This window comes from Lagenorhynchus albirostris, chromosome 11, assembly GCF_949774975.1.
Source record: "Lagenorhynchus albirostris chromosome 11, mLagAlb1.1, whole genome shotgun sequence".
Classification (NCBI taxonomy): Eukaryota; Metazoa; Chordata; class Mammalia; order Artiodactyla; family Delphinidae; genus Lagenorhynchus; species Lagenorhynchus albirostris.
In genome coordinates, this window is record NC_083105.1 from 34,424,301 (window position 1) to 34,445,063 (window position 20,763).

The following is a 20,763-nucleotide window of genomic DNA, read 5'->3' on the forward strand; positions in this document are numbered from 1 at the left end:
GGATATTTTCCTCAGTGACACTAACAACAGGATGCTTTCCACCACACAGAAAGCCAGGAGAGCAGGTAAAGAAGCTGACTTTAGGACTTCCTAAATATAAGGTGCTCTCCATATTGGGAACAACAGCTTGTATTACTACTATCATCATCATCATCTTTTATCTAGTAAAAATAATGATGATAAAAATACCCTTAGCATAGGAACACATGTAAATTATGCTTAGGAAACGCCTAGACAACTGACAGTGAATCTTCCTGAAACACTGAATGGCAAGGTTCAGCAAGTGGGTATACATTTTCTTTTCCTTTTATTCTTTAGGTCTTTGGTTTGTCTATATTTTCAGTTCCTCATCCTTCCTTATTATTATCATTTGGCTATTTTATTTATCATGAATTAAAAATTTCTAAATGTTGTTTATCTGAAATTTCAGTAGGAAATGTCTGGAGTATTTAGAGCTAACGAGATTCAAATAGGCAATGTCTAGGGTACCCTGGCTAATACTATCCCAAAATATACCAATGTACCCTGGCATGCTGAATATTTTAAGCTCAAGGAATTTGAGAAAAGGCATGTGCAGGAAGGATTTTCTGACTTTCCCTGGAAGCATGTCATAAGACCCTCATGTGAGAGGTCTTTATAGTATTTTAAGAATAATGGGATTATTTTATTTCTTCTTAAAAATTCATTTTAATTATTTAGAGATTAGAAGGCAGAAAAAATAATTTCACAGTTACTCATTTTAAATTAAATAATACTAGTTAATTAAATCAGAACCTGCCAAATTTCAACCAAATTGATCTGCACTGTAATTAATAATTTGTGCATATCATAAAAACATAAGGGAATTAACATGAAATATAATAGTGATTGAAATTCTTTACCAAATTATTATTTGGTAACAATGACTAAGATTATCCATAAAAGTAATAAAATACAACTGTAAAAGAAAAATGATCTATAAATCTTACATTTTTTCATGATGTTCAGTATTCTGGCAGTTCTTCAATAGAGACCTTGTCATTACTGTTTCCATGAATGGTATTCTTTTGGTGAGGAAACTGCTTGCCTTGCTGTCTTCTCTTTTCTGGCCTACTATTTTTTCCTGATTTCTTCCTTTAGTATCTTCACATAAGGAGGGGTTGGTTAGTGAGGAATGACTAGAGCCAGAGTCCATCCATTTCTCAGAAATACCTGGTGAGTCCAGTTTATGTTCATTTGCATAAGAGTAAAGGACTCTATTTTGCAGTATGCTGTCACTGTTTGTAGGAGGCAAATGATTTTTCTGGGCTTCTGATTCCTCTCTCTTGGTGATACTTACATCCCCATGTTCATGTGCATATCGACAATCATTACTAAGTGTCATCAATTTCTTGAAATAATGGCAGAGATTTTCTGCAGCATCCAATGTGAATATATTTCTGAGCAAATAAATAATGAGGATGTTTAATAAGAAGAATTATATCAGCAAATATTAACACTTATACAGGTTTTGAAAATATCCCTGTGTGGCCTGACATATTAAATTTTACTACAAAATTCATTAAAAACTTATTTCTGATTGTTTATATAAAAATTTATCTTATTTCTCACAAAATGTGAAAATATTTGTTTACTTAATTTCAATCCATTAATCCAGACAAAACGTCTGGAAGTTTTAGAATCATTTTTATCCTAGGTACCTTTGGTACAAATGAATGAGAAAAATCCATGCTTTTACTGCCATAAGCGTGAGAAATGATGGCTGACTAAATTTGGAGAAGTTACTTATGAAATAAGTTAAAAGTACTTTGTACATTGACTTTTGCCATGCAAAATATCTGTATTGGACTTTTAAACAAATAAGTTATATCATGGGAAAGTTTTTATTCCCATTTTTCTCTGGAAAAAAAATCCATTGCAAAGAGAATTCAAATACTTTAAGACGTAAATGCTTGTGATCCTCTTGAACAGTTGTTGGATTTAGCTATACCAAACAAAATGAAAGTTATAATTATTTCCTAAAATACAGAGAAAGACACCTCGTATGTTTACAAATGTAGACATTAGCCTAGGTTCTTCCAATATATTTTGATATTTTGTATTTCATTCATTTTGTTGGTGAATAATGCAGAAAAGGTTCAGTTCAACATTGGATGTCAACTGTTTATGGTTAAGTGTTGAATTCACCACCATTTATGATCAAACATAAAAAATACAGTCTATTTCCAATTCTCAAGTAAAACTTTCATTGTAATAACAATAAATTCTCCCAAAGAATTGTAAATCTAAATTTCAACATAAGGGGTGTCAAGAGTGACCTTTACATAAAAATTGTAGATTACTATACATACACAAGTAGATATCAGTTTAGATTTACAAAAAGATAAATGTAAATAACCTTAGTTTTTGCTAAAAGTAAACATTATCTATAAGAATAGGAATTATTTTTAAAGCTGTGAGATTTACTTATAATATGAATAGGCTATATTTAAAAGAAAATAGGCTATATTTAAATAGAAAGAAATAGGCTACATTTAAATAGAAAAACCAACTCTTACATAGTATGAGCATGTACGAAAGTACAAATAACAAAAATTTAATATGTAATTTAGTAATTAAATTTAGACATTTGGAAGCACATAACTGTTCCACTTATAATGCAGAATTATCATAAGTAAAATAATTTTCCTTTTTCATTTGTGTCTTTTTGGAGCAGTATAAATTAGGAAATACAGTTTTAAAAAGATCAACTGTAATTAATTCATAGTAATGCATTCAGAATTCAGGGTGGGGAATGGGAAGTTCTCTTTCTTTGATATATTTTTAGGACTTTGCTCTCAGCCTCTGTCCTCTGAATGTGTGCACATGTTGACTGCTTTTCTCCACTGTGCTCCCATAATACCTTAATACACAAATATATGTGAAATATGATTCCTTATATAATAAATATACATAATAAATATCATATGTTTTATAAAACTTGCCTTGCTCCATTGTAACTATTTATTTAGATAATTTTCTCTTAATGTAATCGTGAATTCTTTGAGGGTAAAGTGTAATATTTAGCTTATTATATGTCTTGCCCATCAATAATTGTTGAAAAATGTATGACTGATTAATTGAATGAACAGCTGAATGAATGTTTGCATCTTTTCTTGAAGCTATCCTCATGCTTTCATTTATTTTCATCTAATTTTAGCTTTTAAATTATATTCTAAATTACATTCAAAATACATATTAATACATTTCAAATAATAAAAAGTGATGCCCAGAAGTTCTTTTCTAAAGAGACAATATCATTAAAACACGCTGTACTAGTACAAAAGAGTAGCATTGTATTGATCAAAATAATTTTTAATCACATGTATAAATTGCATTATATCTTTTAATTATGACCAGGGGGAAATAACACTCTTACCTTTCTCCAGTATATTTTTTGGCTAGTAAGTTAAATTCTCTAATCTGGGACTGACAAAGTACCAGGAAACGCTCTAATTCTAGTTCATAGTGCTCTTCAGTGTGACTTTCTGAATAAGAGGTTAGCATTTCACCATTGAGGATTTTTACAGCAGGTAATATTTTAAGTAGAGAATCCCTATTGAAAACAGGAAAAAAATTAATAATTTTGAAAAGGAGAGTTTATATCTAAAATAACCATATGTCTATTACTTAAATAATATAAATACAGAGTATATCTCTGAAACTTATTGATTTTGTAGAGAAAATTATACTGTTAAATTTTTTAGAAAAAATTATTGTATCATGTCATGTAAAAAGTTTTAGAGCTCTTGACACACATTTAACCATTTTCTTCTTTTTTTTTTCTTTAGAATTTTATTTATTTTTTTATACAGCAGGTTATTAGTTACCCATTTTATACATATGAGTGTATATATGTCAATCCCAGTCTCCCAATTCATCACACCACCACCACCACCCTCACCACTTTCCCCCCTTGGTGTCCACACGTTTGATCTCTGCATCTGTGTCTCAATTTCTGCCCTGCAAACTGGTTCATCTCTACCATTTTTCTAGGTTCCACATAAATGCGTTAATATACGATATTTGTTTTCCTCTTCCTGACTTACTTCATGCTATATGACAGTCTTTAGATCCATCCCGTCTCTACAAATGACCCAATTTCATTCCTTTATATGGCTGAGTAATATTCCATTGTACATATGTACCACATCTTCTTTATCCATCCATTTGTCGATGGGCATTTGGGTTGCTTCCATGTCCTGGCTATTGTAAATAGTGCTGCAATGAACATAGGACTGCATGTGTCTTTTTGAATTACGGTTTTCTCTGGGTATATGCCCAGTAGTGGGATTGCTGGGTCATATGGTAATTCTATTTTCAGTTTTTTAAGGAACCTCCATACTATTCTCCATAGTGGCTGTATCAATTTACATTCCCACCAACAGTGCAAGAGGGTTCCCTTTTCTCTACATCCTCTCCAGCATTTGTTGTTTGTAGATTTTCTGATGATCCCCATTCAAACTGGTGTGAGGTGATTCCTCATTGTAGTTTTGATTTGCGTTTCTCTAATAGTTAGTGATGTTGAGCAGCTTTTCATGTGCTTCTTGACCATCTGTATGTCTTCCTTGGAGAAATGTCTATTTAGGTCTTCAGCCCATTTTTGGATTGGGTTGTTTGCTTTTTCAACATTGAGCTGCATGACCTGTTTATATATTTTGGAGATTCATCCTTTGTCCATTGGTTCATTTGCAAATATTTTCTCCCATTCTGAGGGCTGTCTTTTTGTCTTGTTTAGAGTTTCCTTTGCTGTGCAGAAACTTAAGTTTCATTAGGTCCCATTTGTTTATTTTTGTTTTTATTTCCATTAATCTAGGAGGTGGATCAAAAAAGATCTTGCTGTGATTTATGTCAAAGAGTGTTCTTCCTAAGTTTTCCTCTAAGAATTTTATAGTGTCCGGACTTACATTTAGGTCTCTAATCCATTTTGAGTTTATTTTTGTGTATGGTGTTAGGGAGTGTTCTAATTCCATTCTTTCACATGTAGCTGTCCAGTTCTCCCAGCACCACTTATTGAAGAGACTGTCTTTTCTCCATTGTATATCCTTGCCTCCTTTTTCATAGATTAGTTGACCATAGGTGCATGGGTTTATCTCTGGGCTTTCTATCTTGTTCCATTGATCGATATTTCTGTTTTTGTGTCAGTACCATATTGTCTTGATTACCGTAGCTTTGTAGTATAGCCTAAAGTCTGGAAGCCTGATTCCTCCAGTTCCGTTTTTTCCCTCAAGACCGCTTTGGCTATTCGGTGTCTTTTGTGTCCCTATACAAATTTTAAGATTTTTTGTTCTAGTTCTGTAAAAAATGCCATTGGTAATTTGATAGGGATTGCATTGAATCTGTAGATTGCTTGGGTAGTATAGTTATTTTCACAATATTGATTCTTCCAATACAAGAACATGGTATATCTCTCCATCAGTTTGTATCATCTTTAATTTCATTCATCAGTGTCATATAGTTTTCTGCATACAGGTCTTTTGTCTCCCTAGGTAGCTTTATTCCTAGGTATTTTATTCTTTTTGTTGCAATGGTAAATGGGAGTGTTTCCTTAATTTCTCTTTCAAATTTTTCATCATTAGTGCATAGGAATGCAAGAGATTTCTGTGCATTAATTTTGTATCCTGCTACTTTACCAAATTCATTGATTAGCTCTAGTAGTTTTCTGGTGGCATTGTTAGGATTCTCTATATATAGTATCATGTCATCTGCAAACAGTGACAGTTTTACTTCTTCTTTTCCAATTTGTATTCCTTTTATTTTTTTCTCTTCTTTGATTGCCGTGGCTAGGACTTCCAAAACTATGTTGAATAATGGTGGTGAGAGTGGACATCCTTGTCTTATTCCCAATCTTAGAGGAAATGCTTTCAGTTTTTTACCATTGAGAATGATGTTTGCTGTGGGTGTGTCATATATGGCCTTTATTATGTTGAGGTAGGTTCCCTCTATGCCCACTTTCTGGAGAGTTTTTATCATAAATGGGTGTTGAATTTTGTCAAGCTTTTTTTTCAGCTATTGAGATGATCATATGGTTTCTTCTTCAATTTGTTAATATGTTGTATCCCTTTGATTGGTTTTAGTATACTGAAGAATCCTTGCATCCCTGGGATAAATCTCACTTGATCATGGTGTATGATCCTTTTTTTTTTTAACATCTTTATTGGAGTATAATTGCTTTACAATGGCGTGTTAGTTTCTGCTTAATAACAAAGTGAATCAGTTATACATATACATATGTTCCCATATCTCTTCCTTCTTGCATCTCCCTCCCTCCCACCCTCCCTATCCCATCCCTAGGTGGTCACAAAGCACCGAGCTGATCTCCCTGTGCTATGCAGCTGCTTCCCACTAGCTATCTATTTTACATTTGGTAGTGTATATATGTCCATGCCACTCTCTCGCTTTGTCACAGCTTACCTTTCCCCCTCCCCATATCCTCAAGTCCATTCTCTAGGAGGTCTGTGTCTTTATTCCTGTCTTACCCCTAGGTTCTTCATAACATTTTTTTTCTTAAATTCCCTATATATGTGTTAGCAGATGGTATTCGTCTTTCTCTTTCTGACTTACTTCACTCTGTATGACAGACTCTAGGTCCATCCACCTCATTACAAATAGCTCAATTTCATTTCTTTTTAATGGCTGAGTAATATTCCATTGTATATATGTGCCACATCTTCTTTATCCATTCATCCGATGATGGACACTTAGGTTGTTTCCATCTCTGGGCAACTGTAAATAGAGCTGCAGTGAACATTTTGGTACATGACTCTTTTTGAATTATGGTTTTCTCAGGGTATATGCCCAGTAGTGGGATTTCTGGGTATTATGGTAGTTCTATTTGTAGTTTTTTAAGGAACCTCCATAATGTGTTGTTGGATTCTCTGCTAATAATCTGTTGAGGATTTTTGAGTGTATATTCATCAGTGATACTGGTCTGTAATTTTCTTTTTTTGTAATATCTTTTTCTGGTTTTGATATCAGGGTGATGATGGCCTCATAGAATGAGTTTGTTGGTGTTTTTCCTCTGCAATTTTTTGGAAGAGTTTGAGAAGAATGGGTGTTAGCTCCTCTCTAAATGTTTGGTAGAAATCACCTGTGAAGCCATCTGGTCCTGGACTTTTGTGGGAAGATTTTTCATCACAGTTTCAATTTCATTACTTGTGATTGGTCTGTTCATATTTTCTGTTTCTTCTGCTGCAGTCTTGGAAGGTTACACCTTTCTAAGAATTTGTCCATTTCTTCCAGGTTGTCCATTTTATTGGCATAGAGTTACTTGTAGTAGTCTCTCAGGATGCTGTATTTCTGCGGTGTCTGTTGTAACTTCTGTTTCATTTCTAATTCTAATGATTTGAGTCCTCTCCTGCTTTTTCTTGATGAGTCTGGCTAATGGTTTATCAATTTCGTTTATCTTCTCAAAGAACCAGCTTTTAGTTTCATTGATCTTTGCTATTATTTTCTTTGTTTCTATTTCATTTATTTCTGCTCTGATCTTTATGATTTCTTTCCTTCTACTAACTTTGGGTTTTGTTTGTTCTTTTAGCTGTAAGGTTAGATTGTTTATTTGAGATGTTTGCTGTTTCCTGAGGTAGGATTTTATTGCTATAAACTTCCCTCTTAGGACTGCTTATGCTGCATCCCATAGGTTTTGGATCATCGTGTTTTCATTGTCATTTTTTCTAGGTATTTTTTGATTTCTGCTTTGATTTCTTCAGTGATCTCTTGGTTATTTAGTAACGTATTGTTTAGCCTCCATGTGTTTGTGTTTTTTACGTTTTTTTTCCCTGTAATTGATTTCTAATCTCATAGTGTTGTGGTCAGAAAAGATGCTTGATATGATTTCGATTTTCTTAAATTTACTGAGGCTTGATTTGTGACCCAAGATGTGATCAATCCTGGAGAATGTTCCATGCGCACTGGAGTAGAAAGTGTAATCTGCTGATTTTGGATGGAATGTCCTATAAATATCAATTAAATCTATCTGGTCTATTGTACCATTTAAAGCTTGTGTTTCCTTATTAATTTTCTGTTTGGATGATCTGCCCATTGGTGTGAGGTGTTAAAGTCCCCCACTATTATTGTGTTACTGTTGATTTCCTCTTTTATAGCTGTTAGCAGTTGTCTTATGTATTGAGGTGCTCCTATGTTGGGTGCATATATATTTATAATTGTCATAGCTTCTTCTTGGATTGATCCTTTGATCATTATGTAGTGTCCTTCCTTGTCTCTTTTAACATTCTTTATTTTAACATCTATTTTATCTGATATGAGTATTGTTACTCCAGCTTTCTTTTGATTTCCATTTGCATGGAATATCTTTTTCCATCCCCTCACTTTCAGTTTGTATGTGTCCCTAGGTCTGAATTGGGTCTCTTGTAGACAGCATATATATGGGTCTTGGTTTTGTATTCATTCAGCGAGCCTGTGTCTTTTGGTTGGAGCATTTAATCCATTCACATTTAAGGTAATTATCAATATGTATGTTCCTATGACCATTTTCTTAATTGTTATGGGGTTATTTTTTTGTGGGTCCTTTTCTTCCCTTGTGTTTCCCACTTAGAGGAGTTCCTTTAGCATTTGTTGTAGAACAAGTTTGGTGGCGCTGAATTCTCTTAGCTTTTGCTTGTCTGTAAAGCTTTTGATTTCTCCATTGAATCTGAATGAGATCATTGCCAGGTAGAGTTATCTTGGTTGTAGTTTCTTCTCTTTCACCACTTTAAATATGTCATGCCACTCCCTTCTGGCTTGTAGAGTTTCTGCTGAGAAATCAGCTGTTAACCTTATGGGAGTTCCCTTGTATGTTATTTTTCATTTTTCCTTTGCTGCTTTCAATAATTTTTCTTTGTCTTTAATTTTTCTCAGTTTGATTACTATGTGTATCAGCATGTTTCTCCTTGGGTTTATCCTGCCCGGGACTCGCTGTGATTCCTGGACTTGGGTGGCTCTTTCCTTTCCCATGTTAGGGAAGTTTTCGACTATAATCTCTTCTAATATTTTCTCAGGTCCTTTCTCTCTCTCCTCCTTCTGGGACCTGTATAATGCGAATGTTGTTGCGTTTAATGTTGTCCCAGAGGTCTCTTAGGCTGTCTTCATTTCTTTTCATTCTTTTCTCTGTATTCTGTTCCGCAGAAGTGAATTCCACCATTTTGTTTTCCAGGTCACTTATCCGTTCTTCTTCCTCAGTTATTCTGCTATTGATTCCTTGTAGTGTAGTTTTCATTTCAGTTATTGTATTGTTCATCTCTGTTTGTTTGTTCTTTAATTCTTCTAGGTCTTTGTTAAACATTTCTTGCATCTTCTCGATCTTTGCCTCCATTCTTTTTCCGAGGTCCTGGATCATCTTCACTCTCATTATTCTGAATTCTTTTTCTGGAAGGTTGCCTATCTCCACTTCATTAAGTTGTTTTTCTGGGGTTTTATCTTGTACCTTAATCTGGTACATAGACCTCTGCCTTTTCATCTTGTCTATCTTTCTGTGAATGTGGTTTTTCCTAACCATTTTCTTGTAAAACACAAATGGTAAGCAGTTGGAAACTTGGGCTGGGAATAAATAGAAGACTGCATTATGAGAAGAATATTATCAGACACACTCTTTTATTTTACTTTTTTTAAGTTTTTGACTGAGTTGGGTGTTTTTTACTGCACGCGGGCTTTCTCTAGTTGTGGCGAGCAGTGGCTACTCTTTATTGTGGTGTGTGGGCTTCTCAGTGCGGTGGCTTCTCTTGTTGTGAAGCACAGGGTCTAGATGTGTGGGCTTCAGTAGTTGTGGCACACGAGATCAGCAGTTGTGGCTCATGGGCTCTAGAGCACAGACTCAATAGTTGTGGCTCACGGGCTTAGTTGCTCCACAGCATGCGGGATCTTCCCAGACCAGGGCTCGAAGCTGTGTCCCCTGCATTGGCAGGCAGATTTTTAACCACTGCGCCACCAGGGAAGCCCAGACACACTCTTTTAAAAATAAGATAATTAAAATAATTTTACCAAAAGTTGCTGTTTATTTCAGAAATAGGTGTGAATTCTGATTGTTTCTCAGTGAAATACAGTGAGTCGAGGGTTAAACCAAAACAAAAGGGGTGGTGATTACCCCATATTACATGATCTGGAAAATCTAAATTTATGATATTTCTCCTTGAATCTTAATAAGGATTATACTAAGAATCTCCCAGATATGAGCAAAAGTCTTTATCAATTTAAAAGGCCAACGCTATGAAAAACCAGATCAGAAAGCAAGAGTGGTCCACCAAGCCCAGCCACCTCGAAGTACTTCCCAAGCCTTTCACAAGAAGAGTGTGTGGGCTTCTTTTTACAAGGCTATTGATGATCACAGGGGCAAAATAAACTTCTTGAATGAGTAAAACTTCTTACTAAAAAACTAACAATTCCCATGAGGAAAACTACAAATCAGTGACAGAAGATACCAAAGACTAAATAAATGGAAAGATGTCACATGAAAAAAATCTTTGTGGATAAGAAGATTCAATACTGTCAAGAAGTCAGTTTTTCCCTACTTGATCTATAGATAGAACACAATTCCAACTAAAATACCAGCAAGATATTTTGTGGATATCAAGAAATTGATTCTAAAGCTTATACGAAGAGGCAAAACAAGCATATAGCCAACCTAATTTTGAAAGAGAAGAAAAAAGTTGGAAGAATGACACTAGTTGACTTCAAGATTATCTATGAGGCTACAGTAATCAGGATAATGTGGTAATGGCAAAAGAATAGTCAAGTAGATCAATGGAACATAAGAGAGAACCCAGAAATAGACCCACATAATACAGTAAACTGATCTTTGACAAATGAGCAAAAGTAATACAATGGAGAAAAGATAAGTCTTTTCAACTACTGGTGCTAGAACAACTGAACATCGCCATGTACAAAAAAAAAAGGAATCTAGACATACAGACACAGACCTCTCATCTTTCACAAAAATTAACTCAAAAAGGATCACAGACCTAAAAGCAAAATGTGAAACCCTAAAACTCCTAGAAAAAAAAATAGAAGAAAATCTAGATGACCTTGGGTATGGTGATGACTTTTTATATACAATACAAAATACACATCTAAATTATTAATGAGTTGAATTTCATTAAAATTAAAAATTCCTGCTCCTAGGGACATTGTCAAGTAAATGAGATGATAAGTCATACACTGGGAGAAAGTGTTTGCAAAAGACATATCTGATAATTGACTGTTATCCAAAATATGCAAAGAACACTTAAAACTCAATGATAAGAAAATGAATGTCTTGGTTAAAAAATAAGCCAAACTCCTTAAAAGACATCTCACCAAAAGAGATATAAATATGACAAATAAGCATTAATTAATGAATTGCAAATTATAACAACAATGAGATACTACTACCTACCTATTAAAATGTCCACAATCCAAAACACTGATAACGATGTGGGGAAATAGGAATACTCATTAAATGTTGGTGGTAATGAAAAATGGTAGAGACACTGTGGAAGATAGTTTGGTGGTTTCTTACAAAACTAAACATATTTTTATCATTTGATCTAGCAATCAGGTTCCTTGGTATTTACCCAAATGAACTGAAAATGTATGTCCACACAAAAACCTACCCACACATGTTTATAGCCGTTTTACTGGTATCAGCCAGAACTTGAAAGCAACCAAGATGTCCTTCAGTAGGTAACTGATAAACTGTGATACATCCATACAATGCAATGTTATTTAGCATTAAAAAGAAATGAGCTATCCAGCCATGAACAAACATAGAGGAAACTTAAATGCATATTACTAATTGGAAAAAGCCAATCTGAAAAGGCTGTATGTTGTATGATTCCAACTGTGTTACATTCTGGAAAAAAAGCAAAACTATGGAGACAAAAAGATTAATGGTTGCTAGGGGTTAAAGTAGAGAGAGGGATAAAAAGGCAAAGCACAGAGGATTTTTAGGGCAGTAAAACGATTCCATATAATACCATACGGTGGATGCATGTCATTGCACATTTTTCAAAACCCACAGAATGTAGAACACCAAGAGTGAACTCCTATATAAAACTATGGAATTTGGGTGATAATGATGTGTCAATGTAGGTTCACTGATTGTTAAAAGTGTACTTCTTTGGGGCTTCGCTGGTGGCGCAGTGGTTGAGAGTCCACCTGCCGATGCAGGGGACACGGGTTCGTGCCCCGGTTCGGGAGGATCCCACCTGCCGCAGAGCGGCTGGGCCCGTGAGCCATGGCCACTGAGCCTGTGCGTCTGGAGCCTGTGCTCCGCAGCGGGAGAGGCCACAACAGTGAGAGGCCCGCGTACCGCAAAAAAAAAGTGTACTGCTTTGTTGTGGGTATTTACAGTGAGGGGGGCTGTACATGTGTGGGGACCGGGGGTATGTGGGAATTCTCTGCACTTTCTGCTCAATTTTGCTGTTAACCTAAAATTTCTCTGAAAAATAAAATTTATTCATTAAAAAACAAGCAGTTCCTAAACACTAAATGAAGGATGGGAGGGTAAGATTACTAAAATACTAAGAGTTAAGAAGGCAAAGCCCTAACAAGAGTTATTCCTTTTACCTAGACTGTATAGTCAGGACTGGTATATCTATTTATGCAAACACAGTTGTAAAATATAATTTTAATTATTTCTTAATGGAGGAAGTGGTCTATTAAGGCAAAAATGCATAAGGCCAACCAAGATCATAATGCATCCCTGTGTAGAGTTATGATCTTGGTAGCCTTGGTATTAAATAAAATAATCATCAGAGAGGTACAAATACAAATACATTTTGATGAAACAAAATAGAGGAATACCACAGTTTTTCATTTACTGAGGACACAGTTGACTAGCTCTCTACACCCTTCCACCACTCCAGAAATGATGCTTTTTTTTTTCTTACAGATATTTAATAAGGAAAGAGAGAAAGGATTAGATTTGGTTCTTCAGGGTAATTATCAGATGTTTTACAATGTTAAGAAGCAGACAAAAGCTTAATGGTTTGCTAATAAAGAGTTAAAGCTATTAAGAAAATTTGAGCCCATATATTTTGAACTTTTTAGGAGGCTTGAAGCTAGAAATGCTTGCCAAATCAAAAACTACCTACCATGTTTACCACAAAGGGTTAAATAAATGGCATATATTGTGTTTCTGCTTAGATTCATTTTAAGATATGGTTTGAAAGCAGGATGTTACATTAAGATAATATCTATTCACCACAGGTGATGAGGTAATCAGAGGTTTTCACCTCAGAGGTAGAATATTAAATATAACATGAAATCTTTAACTGAGGCTCTCATCAAAGCAAGGAAACATTCCACCCTACCAAATAATTTATTACAGTACTAAGGAAGCTACACTGCATTCTAAATCTTTACCAAAATACCCAGTGTCAAGGTTTCTTCAAGACCTGGCTGTAATGTCAAAATAACTTATTTATTTATAACTATAAAATGCCAGGTATGAAATAATGATTTTTAAGATGCGATAATAAAGGGTATTGAAAGTTAAGACTGCATTGGTGTTCATCCAGCTTAAAAAAGATTCTCTAATTCTATTACTGGTCCTGTTTCTTCAAAGTAAATTTCCTACATTATAGAAAATCAAATAAAATACTTTAATAACTTGATGGAAATGGTTCTTGAGAATAGCCAACAGTTCTAATTCTTTGGGTACCAAGCGAATTTCTACCTGGTACCTTGGTCTCCAGAGTGGACCTGACTGGCAGAAGGAATGAAGTGTGCCAGTGACAGGCTCTAATGTTTGAAAAAGGTATGTCTTATAAGGAAAATTAATACAGCATATTACCTTATTATAAGTTGGATTTCTTAGCAGTTAGGTAAAGCTGATTTTCTTTTCTTCTAGTGTATAACCATTTCAGTAAGCTTTTGTGTGTACAAAACTTTTTACCAGGATGGTGGACCCACAGTTGTAGTGCAGATGCAGTAACACCTATGAGACACTCTTGAGTGGTCATCTTTCAGGTCTCAGTTTGGCTAAATGAGGAGGTGTCAGCAAAAGGAAGGCAATACTCATGTTGCTAACATGAGAACCTCAGGGTCCAACACATCTACCCCTTGTGTTAGTCACTCTCAAAATTCATTGAGATGAGAATTCAAGCTAGATCCCTATGTGTGCCTCCAGCCCTGAAAGGTAGTGTTTCTGAAAGGACTGTCCTTGAACTACTGTATCAGTGGTACTTGGGGTGCTTTTTAAAATGCAGAGTCTTCAGCTACACATAGACCTCTACTGGCAGGTTCAGGGGAATCTGTATTTTTAAAACATCGTCTTTCTTGTGCACCTTAAAGAGTAAAACCACTACATTGGGAAGAAAATAGACTTCAGCACATTATGCTAAAATCAGAGATGATCGGGTTTAAAGTAAAAAAAAAAAAGAAACAAAAATAATTCTTAAAGAAACTCTGAAATTCAAATCATTTGCAAATTGTCCTAAATTTAAAAAAAGGCTTGCATGGAAACTTATACCATAGTCTATATATCAATGATATCAGAAGAATTTGCTAAAATAAGGGATACTGTAGTCCTGGGCAGTTACATTCCAATGATATGTCACTGATTAACATTGCCATTGGTTTTATATAAATGCTGTGAACTTTTTAAAGAAAACTATTCCTGTAACTCTAAAATTAGAGAGTACATACCAAATAAATAAAGAAATAGCTTTCTGCTCAGAAATAATTGATGGTTGGATAAAGAGCCATTTTAACCAAATAATCTAATATAATCCAAGAGGCAAAAATATAAGAATTTGCTTTATCAGATTAAGGAACAGATCAATATTTTACTACAAACATTTTACCTAGTAAAAAAGGGCTTATGCTCCAGACAACCAAGTAATGAAAAATAATTTCAAAGGTAATACAGGACATTAGAGTTCTTTCTAGGTGTTGCAACTGGCATCATGTGGAAGCTGTTGAGATGTTAATTGACATGGATCAGCAAAATGATAGTTTTATCATCAAATGCTATATTTTTGACATGGTTATTGATACAGATATCATCAAGTATAATATTTTAGCTACACACAATAATTCTAGAGAATGTGGGTCAACAGTGCTTGAATTTTTACATTTGGAATATTTTGATATTACACTCATCACCTTTACGTTAAAAGTTCCCAGTTTATTTTAGTCACAATATTTTGAACTTCTTTGGATGTAAAAATTTAGTTTGCTTGGATCTTCAAGAATACGACAGTGTCTTCAAATTTGTGAATCACATAATAAATATCCAGGTTGGAGTTGGTGTTTTATTTAAACATTTTTTTCTTAAGTCTTTTTTTTAAGGAACAATAGTCAAATTTGTATAAGTTAGTAGTGCATGAATTGGCCTTAAATTCAAATCCAGCCTTATAAAAAGCCTATGATAAATATATTAGAAAGCACTGTAACAAGTTGATTCATGTTCAGAATGAAGTATAAGGACACTGTGAGATCTCAGCCTTAGTTTTTCCAGCTGGGCTCCTCCTAGTCAAGGGCTGAATCAATATTTCATTTAGTGAAAACTTCCTGGTGAATATTCTGTCACTTAAGAAGCTCTATTAATCATTAATGAATGAAACACATTCCCAAAGGAAATTCCAAACTGAGTCTGTGGATTAAGTTTTAAAAAGAGATTTCTTTTAGTACATCAGTTTTGTTCGTGTTATCACTGGCTAGACATGAAAGTAAGAAGCCAATTGGGAAAATCTATAACTAATCCCTTCGTTGGTATCAAGGGGTTATGTAAAGTTCATTGGAACATACTGGTTAAAGTCTGAGTTGATCCTTTCATTAACAAATCCATATTTTATAGATTACTAGATTTTAACCTCTTTAGATAAATGAATTTCTTCTTAAAATTATGAAAGCTGCATTAGAGCAACTGATCTAAGTGAAATTTGATAGGTAAAATTTTCAAGTTGCTATTAGTCTAGTCCATAAAAGTTAACTTAAACATAGAAATTGTAATAGCTAAATAATTGTATATATAAATACTACCTATTCTCTTTCAGTATTGATTATTTCCAATTAAATATTTTCTTTAAAACTATAAAGTATATATACTTAGTAAGTGTAATAAAATGTGAATGTTTATCTTTATATATGTATTACAGTGTTATATCAATAGATTTTACAAGAAGCACATTTTATTCAATAAAATAGTGCTTATGCTTTCTACAAACAAAATAAAGAAAAATAAATAAATTGAAAAGTTACTCAGGACATAGGTTTGTTTCTAGTTGTTGCAACTTGCAACATGGCAGCTGTTCCCATGGTAACTGATACCAGATCAGCAAAAGAATTCATGTCCTATTTGCCCAACACCTAATAGAAAAACCATTGCCCCCCAAAGAACTTGCTCTGAATAATGGGCACAGCTGCTATTTTTATGTCACTGTATGCCAACTATATAACTTGTTCTATAGAATTACTTGGGAAACTCTCTAGAAACAACCCATCAGACATTTTCATTATAAATAATATCACCTGCTAAGCAGTCTTTCAGACATGATTACACTCTTCTTTTTGTATGGGAAATTTCACTCTAAGATCAGGTTCCTAGAAATGAGGACCCAAAACTTGGGGGATTAGTGCTTTAAATCTCAATGTAAGAGAAGCACAGCCCTAGAATGTGAGCTAGTGCATCTGGATGGGGACCTTGACTGCTTCTATTCCAGAAAAGGGAATCCTTCACCAAGCTGGTAAGAGGTCTAGAAACATATCTAGGTGGCCTTTTCACATATGCACACAAAATCCTTAAATAGTTTTAATTTCTGATCACCTTATGATTTGACATTAACTAATAGTTGACATTTCCTGTAATAACTTGTCCTAAGATCAGCTTCTCAGGAAACTTGGAGAATGTGATAAATACTATGGTTCCCTAGGAGTCTGAGGACTCCAATTTTAGAACTGCAGATACTGATAATTACTGCAAATCAACAATAATATAAATTTTCAATTTATAGAAAATAACATTTTCAATCACTAAATTAAAATTGAATAAATTCAATAGAAAAATTAGAGGGGCTGAAACATGTATTTTTTCAAGCTTTTACACATTATAATGTAATTAAATTCAGTAATGTATTCCTCCAACAAATAATTTTGGGTGTCTACAAGGCATACAAGGACTCTAAACTATAAGGATCTGTACAATAATCTGGGGTCACTTCTACTACTTAATTTTAGCCATTTTTTAATGCTTGGATTTTCATTTAATTTGGCTACTTTCCCCTAACCTCTTGTCATTTTTCTACTAAAAACAAGCTTCCCCAAATACTATTTTCATTTTCATACAACTATTCAAAATTTCTCTATATCTCCTTAAAAATAATGGCTAGCATTATCAAGTATGCTTTCTGACAGGCACTACTGTAAAGTGCTGTCATGTGGTAACATATTTATTCCTCATAGAGACTCTTGGTATGTTCAGTAAATACTCTGTAAAATGAGAATGATAATTACAGAACCTAACTCAGCTGCTGTGAAATGAAGGAATATATATAGGTACTTAGCCCACTCTCTGACACACTGTAAGCATAAGTACTTGATTTCTTACTTCTTTCCAATGGTATTCCCACTATACCCACTTTACTGGAATAGACTGGCCTTCTAACAGAGCCTAACTTCACCTTTCACATTCCCTCCTTTTTTGGATATTCCCTCCATCAGAAGGGCTTTCTTTTCTTTTAATTTGGTTTTCCTTTTTTTTTTAAATTTAATTTTATTTATTTAGTTTTTGGCTATATCGTGCAGCATGTGGGATTTGGTTTCCCAACAAGGGATTGAACCCGTGCCCCCTGCATTGAGAGAGCAGAGTCTTAACCACTGGACCACCAGGGAAGCCCCTGATTTTCAGTCTTACCAAACTTTTGAGGTTTAACTCAAAGTTTGCCTCTTCAGCGCAGGCAGTTTTCCCTGGTCACATTAAATTAAGATAATATTTCCAAATTTCTAAAGCACATCTCTTGCCTACAATAATCATCTGACACTTATATTTTATTAGGTACTAAAATCTAATAGTTAAGAGCACAGATTCTGGAGCTAGACTGCATGGATTTGAATCCTGGGTCTTTGACTTGCTAGCTGTGTGAAACTGGGTAGGCTACTTAGCCTTTTGGGAACTCAGTTTTCTTAAGTATAAAATGGGGACACTAGGTTGCTATTTCATCAGGCATATTGTGAGGATTAAATGAGAATGATGAGAATGATGTTGGGCACAAAGTCAATGCTGTTTCAGTGTTTGTTACCATTAGTTTTTATGGTTATCATTTTTGCATACATTTTCTATCCCTAACAAGATTATAAAAATGACTTGAAATCATGGGTTACATTGAATTTCCCTTATAATGTCTAACATGTTAGGACACTGTTTGCATATAGCAGGCATACACTAAATACTTGGTGATTGAATAAGAACCCATATATAGTCTGGTAGGCCTAGTAATAGAAAATAATAGATTTTTGTGTGCTTACCGTGTTCTAGGAATTGTTATCAACAAGTTATGTGCATTATCCCATTCAAATCTAATGGCTATACCATAAGATAGGTACCATTTTTATCCTCATTTTACTAATGAAGATTCAGAGACACAGAAAAGTTAAGTTACTTTCCCAGGATCACAAAACACGGGGCAGGAGGAAGATGTCCTTGTTTAAAAACACAATGATTTCCAAACTTTAGTGCGCACTGAATCACACAAAGGGCTTGATAAAACACAGATTATTGGGAATCATCTGCTAGCTTCTGATTCAGTGGATCTGGACAGTGTTCAAGATTTTGCATTTCTAACAGGTTTCCAAGTGATGACGAAGCTGCTGGTCTGGGGGATACACCTTTAAGAACCACTGCACTGGGTTATACTCTTTCCTCCATGCTATACAGCTTAAATTGCACTTAGAAACAGATGTTTCTAAATTAGAAGTTGACAGGTTCTGTTCTAAAGCATGTGGAAACATACCAGGTTTCCCTAAAAAACACTGTAACATTAGAAATTTATGTGGAAACTGAGCTTTAAAGAAAAAAGAAAGAAAAATAGATTTTCTGGCAAAAAGATAATAACTCCTCTGTGATACTCATCAATGAGTAGCAAATCACACAGGTGTTTGACTTGGTGTAAAAATGCTACTGTTTTCTTAACTAAACGTCAATTAACAAATTCAAGAAACCAATACATCTAGAAAGAGAATGTCACAAGTTTGCAGTGACCTTAGACAAGGGAGGGAACAGCGACTACTCCCTAGACTCTCTTATCTTTTTCTACAGGTAGATTAAGTCAGGTAAAGGAATTTTAAACATAATCAGATCATTGGTTCTTCTGTAAGATATCTTATATTCCTCTGAAGTACTCAGAAAAACAAGGATCTTCCTGGCTATGGCCACACATCACAGGGACACAAAATCAGGGGAAAGAGTCAACTGCTTCTGCCCTAGGACTGGATGTCACAACAACCTTTTATTCAGTTATTCATTTCTCCCTATCTATATTGTATTCATAAATTATTTTTACTACCTGGTCAAATTGATAAGACTTGCTGACTTGATCCAAACTTAAGATCCTGAAATAGATTTTCCTATCTGAATTTTAGTAAATGGTTGCCTTTCCCTACACTTAGCATGTTGCCAAACACACCTTGCGAAATTAGGCTACAAGCCCTGTCCATTTTGGCTTGTTCTGCCTTGATGTATCTATGACCTGATATGATACAAATGTCAAATGTACAATAAATCATATTAAACCATCTAACAAATGCATGCTGCTGGACATAAAAAGAGATAAGAGTTCAGGCCATAAACATCACCAGTACTAGAAAATTCCAAAGTGGATATATGCAAAGTTTTTCAGTATACTGGGATTTAATTCACCTAGATCTGGTAAATGAGTCTGAGGATGTGTGAGAGAAAAACGACTTAAAGCCAAGGGAAAGAACAAGTGGGAAGCAAAAGGCAGAAAAATTACAGGAACTCACATGAGGATGGGAATAATTCTCATCAGCCAAAGTTGAAAGGATACATATAAGAGACATTGGGCAGAATGCTCAGAAAGTTGGTACCATAGTAGTGGGGCTAAATTAGCACTAGTCTGAAGATTTCTTTGAGACTTCCCTAACAGAACTTAAAAGGAAGTTTTGAAAGTATCTCACTAATTCCAAGTAATGTAGCTGCTGCACGTGAGAAGCAAAATATATGTTATTTAAAGAAAAAAAAAATTAAGAAATCAACAAGTATAAAATTTTAAATGTCCAGACTACAACCAAGATTGACTGGGCATGCAAAAAGTAGGAAAATATGACCCAGAATCATAAAAAAAAAATCAATAAAAATAGACCTCAAAATGATAGAGATGATGAAATTAACAGACAAGGGTGTTAAAACAGCTATTATAAATATTATCCATATGTTCAAGGTGATTCAGGAAAATATGACCATGACTGGGAGAGAAATTGTAAATGTTAAAAAATAAAGGAAACGTCTCGAAATGAAAATCATAATATCTGATCTGAACTGAAAAACAGTCTAGATGGGATTAAACAGCACAGGAGCTATACAGGAAGAAAATATCAGAGAATTTGAAGACATAGCAATAACCAGTAAGACTGAAATACAGGCAGAAAAAAAGTATAATAAATATAAGAACAGAGCAATAGAGACTTCTGGGATATATCAAGTGGTCTAATACTGATGAAGTTAGAGTCCTAGTAGGATAAGATACAACAAAATATTTGAAAATTACTAGCCAACAATTTTCAAAATTTTATGGAAACTATAAATTCACTGTATCT

The 20,763-nt window shown here is 34.3% G+C and overlaps 1 protein-coding gene across 1 annotated transcript in view; it reads right to left on the reverse strand.

The window, feature by feature from the left end:
• LRRIQ1 (leucine rich repeats and IQ motif containing 1) overlaps positions 1-20,763 on the reverse strand; it is a 180,574-nt gene that overhangs the window by 90,956 nt on the left and 68,855 nt on the right. The window contains exons 14-15 of the mRNA XM_060165462.1: positions 3,398-3,574; positions 969-1,418 (exon numbers count right to left, since the gene is read on the reverse strand). Of these exons, the coding sequence (XP_060021445.1) occupies positions 969-1,418; positions 3,398-3,574 (627 nt within the window). The remainder of the gene's footprint in view (positions 1-968; positions 1,419-3,397; positions 3,575-20,763) is intronic.